The following is a 17128-nucleotide window of genomic DNA, read 5'->3' as shown; positions in this document are numbered from 1 at the left end:
GCCAGCCAAGATCCCTCCTTTTCCTTATTCACAAGTTTCTTTAAAATCTTGTTGCTCCAATGGAACTTCTCCTGACAAATTGGCACCTTTTTGTTACAAACTCTTTTCTTAGCACTATCTAAAATGATATTACTTGTGTGCCCTTCCTAGAATGAAAACCTCATGAGAGCTGGGATCTTACGAGTCACATTTACCACTTTACCTCCATTACCCAGGACAATGCCCGGGGCCTGGTTTTGGCAGCTGCACAGTAAATATTTGAATGAAGGAATGAATATCTTCCCCATAAAGTCCCCAAGGACACTGACAGTGTGTGGCGGCAGAGACCAGTTTTTATTAAAGGATAGTCTGGCGGCTAGCCTTCCACGCAGAACCCAGTCACATAGCCTCCTCAGAGCACTGCCTCATGGTTTCCCTTCACTCTAGAACTTCGTGTGGTTACCCAGAAGCCACACTGAACTGAGCTCTAAATCATTTTGCCAGCTGAAGAAAGTTTCCTCTCTGTCAGGGACTTAAGCAGAGTGGCTGAGAGGTTTGGCTGTGGAGCCAGACTGCCTGGTCAGATCTTCCTGGCTGTGTGACTCTGCCAGTTTCCTGATCCTGTATGGGGCTGGGTATATTCACCTGTATATTGAGGCTACCAGTAACACCTGTTTTGTGGGGTTATTTTGAGGATTAAATGAGTTGCTATAGGTAATGGGTTAGGAACCATTCTAAGACACATTTGCTCAATAGATGTAGGCAGGATAATGACGATAATGGAGGTGGTGGTGTTTGGCCAGTAATGTCAAAGGGTGAGTATTTTTCGGCTTTGTTTTTAATCTGGTCATTCCATTTTCTTAACCATTCTTATATCATTGCTTTCTGAAGAACCAAGTAATCTCTTAGAAATACTTTTTAAAATATTCACAGTAAGTGATTTTTAAAAGATAACTTATTAAGAAACATAATTTGATTCCTTATATTAGTTTCATTATTATGCAAAGCTTATTTCCATGAGGATACTGAGTAGGTGTTCCTTCCCCAGGATCTGTGTAAAATACATATCTATTTGAAGTATTTCTATAATACTGCCCTTCATATGTGAATCTTCCTCACGTATTTTCTGGAGGAAAAGATTAATAAAATATTATGTTATGATAAAATCAAGTGGTGCCTAGGTGGCTCAATCAGTTAAGCATCTGCCTTTGGCTCAGGGTCCTGGGATTGAGCCTCACATCAGGCTCCCTGCTCAGTGGGGAGTGTGCTTCTCCTTCTCCCTCTGTGCTCTCACTCTCTCTCTCTCTCTCTCAAGTAAATAATAAAATCTTTAAAAAATAAAATAAAATAAAATTCTGGAAAATAACCTTGCAAGGAAATGCCTTCCATGCTGGGTAGTTCAGCTTTTATTTTGTTTTATTATTATTATTTTTTTAAGATTTTATTTATTTGTCAGAGAGAGAGAGAGAGAGAGAGCATGAACAGAGGGAGAAGCAGGCTCCATACTGAGCAAGGAGCTTGATGCAGGGCTCAATCCCAGGACCCTGGGGGTCATGACCCGAGCCAAAGGCAGACTCTTAACCGACTGAACCACCCATGTGTCCCACTTTCCAGAATTTTAAAAGATTATTTCACATAGAACTGAATTATGCTTCTACGTCCCTTTTCTTTATACGGTAAGTCCACAAATGACAGATTCAAAGTTTCTGTCAGGAAGAATTATTTTTCGGTCAGCCTTAAGAACAGAGAGGGAGAAGAGGAGTGAGTGAGAGAGAGAACAACAAAAAAGCCCTTCAATTACAATCCACACCCTTAACTGATGACCTTTATAGTCGTCTGGGCATAGAGGGAAAGTACAAAGAAAATTGAAACATAATCAGACTATGACCTAAGTCTGTCTTTTTGGTTTTTGTTATTGCTGAAGTAGTAATAATAAAAATACTATTCATAGTTTCCTAATAGTCTAAATTTTTTTTTTTCTTGGTCTTCTGTTCTTCTATCTGTTTTTCCCTTACCACTTAGGGGAAAAAGAATGAACCTCAGGAAGGTTCTTAAGGGAAGAGAGTGTATAAAAGCAGTAGATGAGATGTCTGAGAATTGTCTCATTTGTTTTTTAATGGGTCATGTGGATGATAGGTGTGTCCATGAATCAGGACCTTCAGTTGTGTATAAATGAGCTATCCACTGGAGATTTCCGGCCTCCGGAAGTCCAGGAAGTTACAGGCTTACGGAGTTGATTCTTTTGTTGGTGGTATCATTTAATTTAAACTCTCAACACGCCAATCCATTTCTTCCAGAAAGCTTCAGTACAGGGTTAGTGGGATGAATAGTAAAGGCTCTCGTAGGTCGTAAGGATAATACCAGAAAATGACAAAAATAGAAGAAAGAGATAAAGAATACTTAAAAAAAAAAAAAAAAAGCCAAGGTACTTGGCTTGGGGGAGTGCAGAGTTGAATCAAAGACCTAGAACAAGTGCCATAAAACTAAATCATTTAAATCAAGTAATAAAAGGAAAAAAGAAAATTGGTTGGTCTATATAGTATATTTTGATATGGTCTGTCATTGTCATTTGTCACGCTTATTTTTAGTTAGAAAGATGGTTGTAGAATATGACTTTGCTGCATGGTGTGGTAACTGTGGTCTCTGGTATTTAATATGTACAGCTTGACGTGTGCGCTGTGTGTGTGTGTAGGGGGTGTGGGTGATTGTCAGGAGGCTTTCACAGAGACAGTTTTCTTTCTTGTGCTTTCTAGATTTTCACCTGATGGAAGGCTAATTGTATCATGTAGTGAAGATAAAACTATTAAAATTTGGGATACCACCAATAAGCAGTGTGTTAATAACTTCTCAGATTCTGTAGGGTAAGTCCATTCTCTTTGTGCATTTATATGGGTTAGTTTGCTAAGGAGACATTTCGTTATTAAAATTCAAATAAAGAAAGGAAGGGAAAGAAACCAGAATGTTAGGCTATCTTATTCTTTCCTCCTAGGTTTGCAAATTTTGTGGATTTTAACCCTAATGGTACATGCATAGCATCGGCAGGTTCTGATCACACCGTGAAACTCTGGGATGTAAGAGTAAACAAGTTGCTCCAGCATTATCAAGGTAACAATTTCCATGACAACAAAATCCAGTTGATGCCAGGCCTCTTCCAGGAAACTCTTAAGCTGGCAGCCCATGCTTTTCAGTGTGGTTTGGCCCTCTTTAAGAGTCAGGGGGCTGCCTTTGAACTGACTGGAGAACAGTTAGTTCCATCAGCAGCATGGTCTGAGAAGTGTCAGAGTGCAGAGGGAGGTGGGGGGACCTTAAAAATGATGCAGGGCTGTGAAACAATAAGTTGCTGTGAGATGTTCACAGGTTGGCTCTCTGCATATTGTGAGAGGTCTGGGATAGAAATGGACTCTGAATTTGAAATCAGAAGGACTTCTGTGAGCACAAGTAGGTGTTACAACTGGTGGAAAACAACATCCGACTGGGCCGGTGTATTGAAACTAGAAATGAATTGATTTCTTGGTTTGTACTGGATTTATATTCAATTCACATTTCCCTTTTAAAGTAAGTATAAAACTTACCATGGAACAAACACTGTGCTAAATCCTTACAACAACCCCGGGAAGTATTATTATTATTATTGCTCCCGTTTTAAAGATAAGGAAACTGAAGCTTAAGGAGAGTAAGTAACTTGCTAAAATAATTGATAGAACTAGCTTAGGGGGTTTTCTGTTTACGAAGTACGTGGAAGAACAGCCGTCTGATGGCTGTGTCGTGCTGCCTCCTGTTGGAAAGATGGTGTCCAGGAATAAATTCTCGGACAAGCTAGCAAGACTATGCACTTCTGCAGATAGACCTCCACACTCTTCACCCCCGAGCCTCAAACCACTGATTGGTTATGAAATTTCGTTTAAGGCTAGGTTGTCTGTGAGCCGGTGGCAATCCACTGTTGGTTATATTATGTTGGTAAAGTATCTGAAGAGTTCACAGTTATGTGGTTAGCGAGCTCATCCTTCCATGACACACACTTCCACTTTTAAAAGCTATGCTGTCTCATTAGCTGGAAGTTGAAGCTGTATGATGACAAGCTGCTTACTTGTTTTAGTGAGCTATATGGAATTTTGGTGTTGTGGAGGCATTGTCTTTAACTGATTGTTGTTTCCAACCTAATATTGCTAATAGGGGCAAAGAGACATCTTTAGAATTAAAATTTGTTCTCTGAACTCTTTGCTTTTATTTTCTATGAATCAGTTCACAGTGGTGGAGTTAATTGTGTATCCTTCCATCCTTCGGGCAACTACCTCATCACTGCTTCTTCAGATGGCACACTTAAGATTCTGGATCTCTTAGAAGGAAGGCTCATATATACACTTCAAGGACATACGGTATTAACACTGAGATTTGTGCTTTTTAAATAATATATATTTTAAAGTGTTGATCCATTTTATTATATACCTTTAAAATCTTTCCAGGTGTAATACACATTACCGCTATCACACACACAAAATATGTTTGCTTTCAGGGCTTTGTTTTTATCCTCTGGAAGCAACTCTTAGAAATATTACTTATTGTAATTCTTATCAAAATCAATGTGCATCTTTCAATGGCCATTAAATTAATCCTCCACTGCTGTCTTCCTCACTACGTAGTGTAGGTTTGACTGGTCAGATGGCGATGGGTAAGCGTTTTCCTTGCTTCTGATCTTTCCCCTCCGGTGGAGGCTGTGTCCCATAGCTCTGACACTGATCCTCTCACACCCTCTCATGCACGCCCTTTCATTAATCTGATTGGTGAGTTTAGAAGGAGAAAGTCAACAAGGAGAGCCCAGTGCCTTCTCTTAGGAACCCGTCCTTAGTGGTTTTCTCTGATATTTCTTGTGGACATGCCTGCCCTTGTCTGGTCTTGCCTGTGACAGGGTACTCAAATGTAACTCATTCTGGGATTCAGTTCTTCAGCTCATTTGCCCACAGATAAAGCCACATTTTCTCTTTACAAGCCTTTATCAGTAAGAAAGATGACATTCCTATGTGTTAATTTTTAATTGATTTAGAACCCAATGAGGAAGAGGCTTGCTATTTATTGAGCCAGTTCACACACACACACACACACACACACACACACACACACACACCAGCATATAATGCACTAAATAAAAACTTTTTAAGTGTATAAACTATTCCTCCTTTCTGGGTAAATATTCAAACTTCTCTAAATTTTTTAGAATGCATCCTGCATCCTCTTTTTTTTTTTTTTTTTAAAGATGTACTAGGTACTTCCTTTTAACCAAGTGTGAGCTGTTTATCTCCAGAAATAGAATAGGCTTTGAGAAGGGGTTCTTTCTGCCTTCATATATCCTGCCTGGCTTCCTGCTTTGCTTTATCATTTGTTCTGCAGCTGTGTTAGAGCAAAGCAGAAATAGACACTAACCAGCTCAGATATATGCGTATCCATAGATTTAGGCTGAGTAAACAACCAATAAAAGTGGTCAAGGATTAAAAAAAATCCATGGAATAATATACAATAATAATAATACAGAATAATAGAAAAATTATAATATTTTAGGAGAAAAACAGTGTACACAAAGATGGAATTTTTCATGGTCTAGAGTAAAAATGTTTAAGAGGCTATAATAACCGAAGTCTGTGTGATGATCTACTTGAAAAGTACAAAATGGTTCCCCCCCTAATTTTTCTTATACTGATCAAGGACATTAAGAACAAACAATATACTAATATTTTTGAGATGAGAAAGAATTATTCTTATCTTGACTGAAAAATTGACCTAGAGGCTATGCCTCTGTGATTTGTCCAACTCCACAGTCATTGCTTAATTTCAGGTTCTCACTACCTCTCACCTTGATAATTGCGGTAATTTCTTAACTGGCTCCAACCGTTAATTCTTGCTCCCACTCATCATTCTTACAGTCATGATCCCAGTGTGCCACGGTCCCAGCTCTCCACCCATCTGTGTCCTGCTGGCAAAGCTCTCAGTGACTCACTATCGCCCACGTGAAGGGAGAGCTCGATGAAGCCCGTTGTGGTCAGGAAATGGCCTTTGTTCACATCACCTTACAGACTTGTCATTCAGTTTCTGCTAGTGATTTGTTGAATAAAGAGTCCAAAACCAGAAAATCTTAACAGACATTCTTATTCACTTACACATGTACAAGCTTTTCTTAAAATGGGAAGAAAGTGTATTTTCATATTTTTATTAGTATTGCTTTTTTTTATCTAGTATCATTTATATGTGTTTTAATATCATGGGTTGGTTCCTTAATTATCTTTACTCTGCTTACATTAGTTGGCAGCGACTGGGTACATTCCATCAGACTTATTGCATAAATTGTCTACATAGATTAGGATGAAAAATTCATACAGTCTTTCTGGCCATGAGAAAACAATACGAAGTGCTGTTTTGTTTTGTTTTGTTTTTAATCTCTCTTTATTTCTTAGGGACCTGTCTTTACCGTTTCATTTTCAAAAGGTGGAGAGCTGTTTAGCTCAGGAGGTGCAGACGCACAGGTTTGTAAATCTTTCAGCTCCTTTGATTTGGTGAGGGTAAAGGCTAAGATTCTTACAACCAGCTCGTTTGTAGATGTTTAGATGATTATCAATGAGTTTATATTTTACTTTCATGCCAGGAAGTCTGCTGTCTCATAGCTGAAATAGTGCCAGTCCTGACACTTTCTGGAACTCAAACTCCAGTTATTTCTTGTGCTCATCTCGACACTTGGTTTTACTTGGAATTTACTGACTTCCCAGTGCTGGTGTGGCCCTTCCACTTGAGCTCTTCCCTCACCTTTCCTCTCTAGGTCTTGTTTTTCAAATGTTAAGCTCCTTGAGGTTGGTAAATATAAATTGTTCATTTAGCAACTCTGCAGTTTTGGGGAAATGACCAAAAGTCATTCAGAGGCAAATGTATTGAATGAGGTGGACCGTCAAGCCAAGAACATGTTTTGAACTTTGAAAACATCAGAGAGGATTTTAAAGTAATAAGTTATTTTCTTAGTATGAATTTTAAATTGGACATGAAGGCCATTCAAAGTGCTAAATCTCTCCCTCCCGCCCTTAAAAAGGTAGTATTGGGAAGTAGTTGCCCTGTTGGAATATACATATAGCCTTCCTATTTGGAGGCACAATTATTTAAACTGGCTTTTTTTTTTTTTTAAATCAGTTCTGTTACTTTTACATGCAAGTCAGTTTTAAGTGCCAACATATTAATTTTTTATAGGTCTTATTATGGAGGACTAATTTTGATGACTTGAATTGTAAAGACATGATTAAAAGAAATCTCACAAGGTTACATTTTGATGCATCACCACATCTTGTTGATATATACCCGAGGACACCACATCCCCATGAAGGGAAAATTGAGACTGTTGAAGTGAGTACTTTGCGCCTAGTCATCCTACTGTTTGCAAGTGTATGTTTTGGGGCAATTGGTCAACTAGATGCTTGAAATCATACTTTATTATATAAAACCTAGTTATGTCTTAAAACCGCAGTACTTTGAGAAACAATCATTTATTATGAGAAACAATACAATACAATAACACTATAAATAATGATAGTGTATAATTCTGTCGAAGCTTCTCAGATTCGCTGCTTGAAGGCCTGGAAATAAAGCTTAAAAATTGTGTCAATGATAATAGGAAATGAGAAATCAAACCTAAGGCCTACGGGTGACCTTGAAGCCTGAATTGCTTCATATTCTTGATGTGTTTGGGGAGCATCTGTGATGGCTATCATGAGAACAGGGCTGAAAGGCAAGAGTTTTTATAACAGTTCCTGGAATAGGTATCTTAAAGCCTTTTTATGACCAAAAAAAAAAAAAAAATCTGTGGACAGTACAAAGAAGAGATTTAGGCATTAAACCTAATCATTGAGACCGTTTTACTATTTGCCTACTTTGCCTACATATATTTTCAAATATATAATTATCTGTTTAGCTGTAGGTTTTTGTTGATAAGTTCCCCTAGGTCCTATAGATTTATTTATTTATTTGTTTAAAGATTTTATTTATTTATTCATGACAGAGAGAGAGAGAGAGAGAGAGAGAAGCAGAGGGAGAAGCAGGCTCCCAAGGAGCAGGGAGCCCGATGCGGGACTCGATCCCAGGACCCTGGGATCATGACCTGAGCCAAAGGCAGACGCTTAACCATCTGAGCCACCCAGGCGCCCGGTCCTATAGATTTAAATGTTCTACTCTTTTCAAAGGCAAAATTCATCTTTGCTGGATACTTGGCTCGTGTTTGTCTGTTTCTTTCCATTTTGCATGATTCTCCTTAAGCCCCTTTCTCTTCCAAGAGCTGATATCGGAAATCACTGTTACCTATTTATCTGAATTGTTTTTTCATCATCAGCAGAGTCTTGCTTTGCTTTTAGAGTAGCTGTTTTACGTCCTTAACACTTACTCCTGAGTGGCAGCTCAGTCACCGCACGCACTCTTTATGTGGTGGATCCACATTCCCTTCCACGGTCCCTGTGTCTCCACTGCAATCTGTTCTTTGATTTTGGTTTCTGGTAGTCACAGTGTGCATGTGTGCGTACGTGTGTGTGTGTGTGTGCATGCGTGCGTGCACATTTAAGATTTTAAAACTTTTTTAAGTTTTTTGGATTATTTTCTAGATTTTGTTTAGCCTCGTTTGGGGATTTCTGTCCTCGTTTTTTCTTGGTAGTGTTTATTTTCAGTTCTTTGTTATAATTTTTGTCCTGCCCATCTTCTGACCGTCTTTCCCGTTCTTCTAAACAACGTATGTACCATGTGCTTTACTACTTCTTTGTGCTGTTGTTGTATCATTATGATTATTAATGATTATTGTAGCTTTATTTCTTTGAAAGAAATAATGTAACATAGTTTGTGGTTCATCACATTTTTGTTTCAGTTTCTACAATGATAGATGCATTTGTGGATTCCCTGTGATCACGTGTTCACATAATGTATATGTGAAATATTTTAATTTAAGTTCTGTTTTCTTGTTTTACCCCAGCTGGTTTTATTGACTCATGGTGTTTTTTATTCTAGCATTTCTGGGGCTTGGCTGGCCTTGACCCTCAGTGTTGCTGCTGCCCTGTCACCCACTCAGCCACCTTTCCAGAGTGGTGGGGGGTAGAGCTGCAGGCTGAGCCCAGGTCTCCTGGCTCCTAATTCAGTGATATTTCCATGACACCACACTACCCCCGTGTTAGACACCCAAGCCATTTTCTCTGTGATTTGCTGTCAGCCCCAGCCCACTTAAGAGTGCTAGACTTTCTTGAAAATGTCAACAAGTTGTCCAAGAAGCTCGGCTCTGACAGAACAGCCAGAAAGCAGTAAAAGCAGCTGGGTTGCTTTGCTTGGCTGGGTCGAGATGACCCAGGCCATCCAAAGTCACTCTCAACCATAATTTTCACATGTACACTTGAAAAATCTATTAAAAACCAAACTTTCATCCTGGAATTAGAGTTCTGTTATCCTATACAGAATGTTGAGCATCGTGACTGAATTTTGTTTGTGGCCTTAAGAATGGCAGCCTCTGTGTACCCAGTTTAAATTATCTGTAAAGCACTCACGGTTGCTTCAATTAAGTACACAGTATGACGTATATTTGTAAAACATCTTCAGATCATGTGATATAAAATGCCAGAGAAGTGACAGGATGCTGCATATGAACAGTCAACTGTTTGACTTTTTTTTTTTTCTAGAAAACTCTTATAGTAAAACAAGAGTGTTAAGTTTTCTGGACAGAGGACAGCTTTAATATTACAAATAAATGTTAAGTATCAAATTTTTTTAAAGGCTTCAAGTTAATGTCCAAGGACCCCTCGTAGAACCAAGAGACTGTTAGCTTGAAAATATCAACTAGAATGGAAGAGGGTGAATCACTACTATGTCCGTTTATGATCAGTACATTTTACTTTGAACTACGAAATTTGGTGGGTTGATTTTTTTTTTTTTCAAAGGTTTAGGCAAGGTCAGTTTATACATATATGCTACTTGGGAAATATTTGAAAATTAGAAAAAAACTTTTTTGAGATCAGAATTCATGATTAACAGTATAAAAAATATTATTAAAAGATGTAGAAAAAAATGGCTCCCAAATGATCTAGTTAATTTCCCTAAGTTGCTCTTTTTATAGTAACCATGAGTATTCCATTTCTGAGTTTGAAGCAACATAGTATTCCTTTGGTTTATATTTTTGTGTATTTTCTGTGAGGCTCATTTGAGTGGCATAACCTCAGTCTTCTGGGTGAAATCGTTTGACCTTTTGCGAAAGCCACCCATTTGCCAGCTTTAGGTGCTTTGCTTGTTTGAAGGTAGAGTCTTAGACCTTGGGTTCCAGCAGAGGAAATAAGTAAATTACTAATTCTTACATGGATAGAGAGGGCGATAGCAGCTTGCTTTTAGAATAAATGAAAGAAGGCCACATGAAAGAAGGCACACAACATACAGTCCCAGCTCCAGTGGCGTGAGACAGATCCCTCCTGTGTCCTTTCCACTGATCAAACTGCAGATACTTTGTTGTAGCACTTCTGGTCTACACACGCCATCTTTTTTTTTTTTTTTTTATATGTATTTTTAAATTTTAAGTAATCTCTACATCCAACGTGGGACTCGAACCTACACCCCTGAGATCAAGAGTCGCACACCTACTGACTAAGCCAGCTAGGTGCCCCCGAGGCACTCCATCTTAATTAAAAACGTGAGAACAGCTTCTTTCTTTTTCTAGTGGGAAAGAAGCCCAATTTTAAAACAAGGTATCTTTTTTTTTTTTTAAGATTTTATTTATTTATTTGAGAGAGAGAAAGCACAAGCAGGGGGAGAGGCAGAGGGAGAAGCCGACTCCCCACTGAGCTGGAAGCCTGACACGGGGCTCAGTTCCAGGACCCTGGGATCATGACCTGAGCTGAAGGCAGACACTTAACCATCTGAACCACCCAGGCGCCCCCAAAACAAGGTATCTTAACCCAGACCACATTGTGCAATGGCACATCATTAATTCATGCTGTCTTTATCTTCTTCAGACTGGCTTGAGCTGAACTGCACAGTTCTGCCTCCAGACAAAACAAACTTTCCTTCTCGAAGGGGAACTTAATGTATGTGTAGTACCTTCCTCTTTTGCATATTTTAATGGGAAGACAGTAAAACCATCCTAAGGGTGACAAGCACCAAAACAGTTATTCTAGGAAAATTGCAGAATATTGTAGGAAGGGATTATGGTTAGTTAAAAAGAATTTATTAAATAATTTTTCTGGTGGCTTTTAATTTTATAATAGCCATTTGTGATGAACTTAATCTATAAGTTCTTAATATTGCATAGGAAATTCTGTGTGATATTTAACAGGAAGGAAAAATCCCTTTAACTTAACCAAATATCTATATAATAATAATTTGTGACAGTCTGGCCGTGATTCATTGTTGAAAAATGATCAATTTAAGTCTTCAAGTCTGAGATTGGGTTTTTATCTCAATCTTTTCTTAAGGTTGGAAACATAATTTTGGATAAAAAATGACCACTTCTCTACAAATCTTGTATTTTATTTCTAGCCATGGCATATGTTTATATGTTTGGGCCTCAATAAATGTTCTCCAGAGATTACATAATAATAATATTAGTAATAATAATATTAAATGCATACAAAGTTATTCTAATTGGCTTACATAATTCGCATTAAATCTTCCTTTAGAGCTCTATGAAGTACTATTTTTATTCCTTGAGAAATTGAGGCACATGTAAGTTAAAACTTAAAGTTAGTAAGTGGCAGTGCTAGAATTTCAGTCCAGGCTCTCTGGTTCCATTTTGTGCTTTTAACCATTTCGATGTAATGCTTCAAAATAATCAAAATTAAATGGTACTCTGTTAACAGATAGTAAGTCTCTATGTGCTGGGCATTGTACTAGCTTTAGAGTATGCAGCAAAGAACAAGATAGGCAGATTCCTTGCCCTTCCGAATTTGTTAGTAGCAGTCCTTGTGCTCATTGGACTCCTCCGTGTGGTGGGTACACAGGGCCTCAGAATGGGGTGGTGCACACGAGGTTTCTCTTCTGCACAAACCCCTCAATGATATGTCCTGGTTCAGTCATAGAGAGAACTCAGCCCCTCAAGACAGCCTGCTCCATTTCAAGGTCAGTGTAATTATGACACGGTTCTTCCCTTTAATAAGGACAGAGGGCTAGGAGGGACTGTTAATATTCCTGGAGGGAAGCTAGCAAAGAGCCTCACTGGAAGCATCACCCCCTCCACATATTTTCTTTTGGAGAAGACTGTAAAGTTTTCCTTAGTAAGAATGCCCTGCTCCATTTAATGTATGTGGCAGCAACTTGTTAGTTACATCAAGAGTTTTCCAACTTTGAGAAGTTTACGGATTTCTCTGTGAGAGATACTGTTTCCATGGGATTTAGATTTTTTGAGCAGTTCAAATTTCAGATGGTAAAACCCGGTTGTATTTTTCATAGGTAAATGATTTCATATCTACACTAGGTGGCAGTAGATAAAAGAGAATAAAATGTCTGCAAGCCATCTCTTTGGCTGGCTAGGCTAAGATTGGAAGGAGAGTGATTCATGCTCAGGTTTCTTATCTTGGCCTCCCACGTGGACTCAGAGCTGATAGTAGGAGGCTGTGTTTTCTGCTCTCTGGAGCCAGAAAGAAACAGAGGTGCTGGCAGGCTGCGCGGGTAGGCCCTTACCCTCATCCTGTATGGCGCTAACCCCTTTTCTGGGGCGTGGGCATTCCTGGGCACGCACCTCTAACACAAGGGGCTGGATAATTATAAAAGCCTCTTAACGTTTCCAGAACTCTAGCCATACCTATCAAGCATGATAAGTGTTCTTAAAATCATTCTGCTCCTCTTCCCACGGGCTCAGCCTTACCACGGTCCTGGACTGTTGCAGTGTTCTCACTGTTACCCGCTGTTTTTCTGGGTACTCCACAGGCCTCTGTCAGATTCACCTTGCTAAAGCACATTGCAGGCTCCCACTTTTCTGTGCCTTCCCAAATTCCTTCACCCTTCCCGATTTGCCCCTTGCCAACCTGTCTTATTACTGCCCTGTGCAAAAGTATCATGTCAGCATTCTGCCTCTGTGCTCAGGAATGCTCTTTACTTCATCTCTGTCTGGTTTTGTTTTCTAAACCTTTTTTTCAAGGATCCATCTTAAGCCCTTCCTATGTTTCCTCCGTGGAAAAGATTTTCTCCCTAAGTGCCCAGTCAACAGTTTCTTTTCTGAGGTTCTTGTATACTCATTGCTCCTACCATTCATTTGATACAAAGTTCTCCTATCTTTGTTGCCCTTTGTTAACTAGTTTGTATTCACAATCTTTAGTAAGTATTTGATGTTGAGGTGGGTTTTTTTTTTTTTTCCCTTTGGTCTCCTTGAATTCTGAAGTAACCTCCTTCAGAAGTAATCGCCAATCTAGTTAATTATTCCCTTGCTTTCCTTTTTTCATTTACTGTAATATATTTTAATCTATAATTAGATGTTATTTAGTTTTAGGTGGTTTTAAGCTTTATACAAATGAAATCATACTGTGTGTATTTCTTTATAAACTGCTTTTTCACTTAAAATCCTGTGGGGCGCCTGGGTGGCTTAGTCGGTTAAGCATCTGCCTTTTGCTCAGGTCATGATCTCAGGGCCCTGGGATTGAGCCCCACATCAGGCTCTGCACTAAGCAGGGAGTCCACTTGAGATTCTCTCTCTCCCTCTGGCCCTCCCCCCTGCTTATGTGTGTTCTCTCTCTCTCTTTCAAATAAATAAATAAAATCCTTAAAAAAATTTTTAAAATCCTGAGAGTCATACATTTAGATTCTAAATTTGTACAATCATATCTTGTACGTAGTTGTATTTCATATATTTTCACTGCTGTATAGGATTCCAGTGAATGTACCACAGTAGTAATTACCACGACTTACTTGTCTTATGTGTCTTTTTTACTGTTGATACACATTAGGGGTTTTGGGGTTGTGGCTTTTGTTTTTCACCATTATAAACAGTACTGCTATAAACAAGGCTGGCATCATTGAGTTTCTTCATTTTCAGAACCTAATAGGTGTGAAGTGGCATTTTGCTTTAATCTGCTCTAATTACTAATGTTTCTGTAAATCTCTCCATATGCTGATGAACTGTTAGGTTTTCTCTTCCATAATTTTTTTCTTGGGATCACTGTCTTTCACATTGATTTGTAGATGTATAAGAAAAACCTACTTTTCCAGTTTTAGACATAATCTATCTCCTTTTCCATGATCTGATTGTTAACTTTGTGGTGTCCATTGTTAATTGCCTTTCAGAGATGCTAAGAGATTCTTAATTTTGATGTCATCAGATGCATCAGGTTTTTAAAAATTCAATGTTGTTGTTATTTTTTGCCTTAGGGTTTGCTTTTGTGGCTCTTGTTAAGATGTCCTTCTTGACCCCATGTGACAAAGATATTCTTTACATTTACCTTATAGTTTATAACTTCCTAGTTTTTTTAAGATTTTATTTTTTTATTTGAGAGAGAGAGAAGGAGAAACAGTGAGAGAGTACAAGCAGGGAGGAGAGGGAGAAGCGGGCTCCCCACAGAGCAAGGAGCCCAATGTGGGGCTCGATCGCAGGATCCTGGGATCATGACCTGAGCCGAAGGCAGATGCTGAACTGACTGAGCCACCCAGGCGCCCCTGTAACTTCCTAGTTTTAACATAACATTTAGGTTTTATAACCTATCTACTGTCCACTTTTGTATGTCATATAGTGAGCCAGTTTTCTTAACTATAATCATCCTTCCTGTATTGATTTGTGGCGCTATTTTCTTTTGTATTTATTTTCCATGTATGTAGGGTGCTGTTTCTGAGCTCTTTATGATATAGCATTCTATTTAGTTAAGTCTTTTTAAATATCTTTTACATTAGTTTTATTATTTTTCCCAAGAGATCTTATACATCTTTGTATTTTTATTGTGATGTATTTAAATTTTTAATGGTATTTTAAATGATGTCTTTTTATTCTTTTTTAAAAAATTTTTTATTATTGTTTTCAATGTAAGCTCTACGCCCAACATGGGGCTTGAACTCACCACCCCAAGATCAAGAGTTGCATACTCTACTGACTGAGCCAGCAAGGCACCCTATAAATGATGTCTTTTTAAAATTTACATTTTCTGTGTACTGAAGTACAGACATACATTTGATTTTGTGTATGGATTTTGGATCTCATGAATTCTCTTATTAGTTCTAATGATTTAGCAGTAGATTCTCTTGGAATTTCTCCATAGATAATTACATATGAGTGACAAGTTTTATTTCTTCTGTTTCAATTCTTACATCTTACACCTTTTATTTCCTTTTCTTGTTTTAATGAACTGGCTAGGACTTTTTTCTGCATCTTTTGAGGTGGGTTATTTTATTTTATTTTAAAAATCCCTTTATAAAGGTGAATTATGTTGATTTTCTAATGTAAAATCAACTTTTTATTCCTGGGATGAATTCAGCTTGGTCATAATGATCTTTTCTTATACATTGATAGATTTGATAGGCTAATATTATGTTTAAAATTTTTGCATCCATGTTTATAAATATAGCAATATATTTTAATTTTAGAATGTATTAGGAAATACCCTCTAGGTTGTTACAAATAGCATCCCTGTTTTTTATGGTAGGAAAAAAACTAATGTTCATTTTTCTTATATATATACACAGATTAATCCAAAGCTTGAGGTAATTGATTTGCAGACTTCTTCTCCCCCTGTTGTGGACGTCCTTTCTTTTGATTCTACCACAGTAAGTTTTCTTTGACGTTTAAGTGGCATTTGATTATTTGGCAAAATCCATTTTCCTTAAAAAGCGTGTGGGAGAGGAGATAAAAAGTGGGCTAAATAGCCTAATATTTTAGCATTAAAAAAAAACTTGTATGAAGAGTCATATTTACAATGTGTCTAAATAGCCACAAGGGGGAGCAGCACCAATTTTCAGAAAAGCCTTTACTTTGATGACCTTAAACTCAGTCTAACCCATCCTCACTGTCTCATTCCCTATTAAGGTGCCATCCAGGTGACATTTCACTTTGTTGTCACAGAACAGATTTTCTTCTCTGTTAATTGCCTTTCAGAAATGCTAAACTCACTTCTAGTTTTCTTCTGAGAAGCTGTAAAAAAGCAGTCATTTCTCTTCGTTCATCCCTCTTGATGGATTATCCAGAGATTAAGTATTTCTAGTATTTGCAATTTTGTTTATAAAAACTATATACATATAATTTATTTACTCAGTGTAAAGTCAGAGATTGAGAGTTTCAGCCTTTCAATCTGAGTCTGTTAGGCTTTGCAAGGCAGCTCATTGCTCTCATCAATTCCTGCTACTCAGTGCAAAACTAGTCATAAGAATGAATAGGAAGAATGGCATGCATGGTCTTTGGTCACACTACTGTGATGGTGTCAGTGTAGTTAAATATTTTGGAGAAGTTATTGTGTGGCCAAGAAAGAAAACAAATAAAAACACTTGACATTATGACATTACACCCTTTCCAGCAGATCTCAAGAATGGTATTTTTGGTAGAGGAATTCTGTAGAGGGACTAGTCCATGTTGAATCTATCCTGTACCAGAAAGCACTGTACTTATTAAGGGTTCCTTCACTGTTAATCCCAGGCAGAGAAGACTCACAGATCACTCATGAGAAGTTCCAGCGACAAGAAGTCACCCCGGGTTGGGGTGGGGGGGGGCGGTAACCAACAGGCTGATTGTCATGCAGAGTTGTCACAGAACCTCAAGCAGGTCTGTGGTCCTGTCTCTTATAGTATTCATGTTTATAAAATATCCCTCTTAGCACTTCTGCATTAATAGCTTACTTATGACATTAAAAATTAACTGGACATCTAATACTTGCCACATTGATTGGTGGCTTATAATAGGTACTTAATACATTTATGTTCAATGACTTACTCAACAAGCATAAATTCAGATAAGATGGCTTTTTGCCCCTGTAGTAAGAGGAGCAAAAGAGAGGTGGTTTTTGAGATGTGATGCCTTCTTATGAGGCTATTAGTCTACGGAATTTGGGTATTCCTGGCTTAGAAGTTATCACAGATTATCAAAAGTCTTTGGTCTACATTTTGAGACTCACTCTCCCTGCTGGTACCTTTGAAGTTTTGCGAAGCCTCGTGAACTGAAGAACCCAGATGTTTATTTTACAGTATGCTATGCAAGTGGCATATT

At 38.1% G+C, this 17128-nt stretch overlaps 1 protein-coding gene across 3 annotated transcripts in view; it reads left to right on the top strand.

Annotated features, from left to right (window-relative positions):
* Nucleotides 1-17128, top strand: part of POC1B (POC1 centriolar protein B) — a 95418-nt gene that overhangs the window by 40061 nt on the left and 38229 nt on the right. For 2 of the 3 annotated variants that reach the window (XM_028105422.2, XM_028105424.2), the window contains exons 5-10: nucleotides 2733-2840; nucleotides 2969-3084; nucleotides 4222-4355; nucleotides 6423-6491; nucleotides 7201-7353; nucleotides 15619-15699. In XM_028105422.2, the coding sequence (XP_027961223.2) occupies nucleotides 2733-2840; nucleotides 2969-3084; nucleotides 4222-4355; nucleotides 6423-6491; nucleotides 7201-7353; nucleotides 15619-15699 (661 nt within the window). The remainder of the gene's footprint in view (nucleotides 1-2732; nucleotides 2841-2968; nucleotides 3085-4221; nucleotides 4356-6422; nucleotides 6492-7200; nucleotides 7354-15618; nucleotides 15700-17128) is intronic. The other variant, XM_028105423.2, reaches the window with a different exon arrangement.

The sequence above is a fragment of the Eumetopias jubatus genome, unplaced genomic scaffold (genome assembly GCF_037043125.1).
Source record: "Eumetopias jubatus isolate StellerSeaLion01/CBP00866 unplaced genomic scaffold, mEumJub1_p1.0 scaffold_8, whole genome shotgun sequence".
NCBI classification, from domain to species: Eukaryota; Metazoa; Chordata; class Mammalia; order Carnivora; family Otariidae; genus Eumetopias; species Eumetopias jubatus.
The sequence above is the reverse complement of the archived record's forward strand: the minus strand, read 5'-3'. Positions and strand labels throughout refer to the sequence as shown.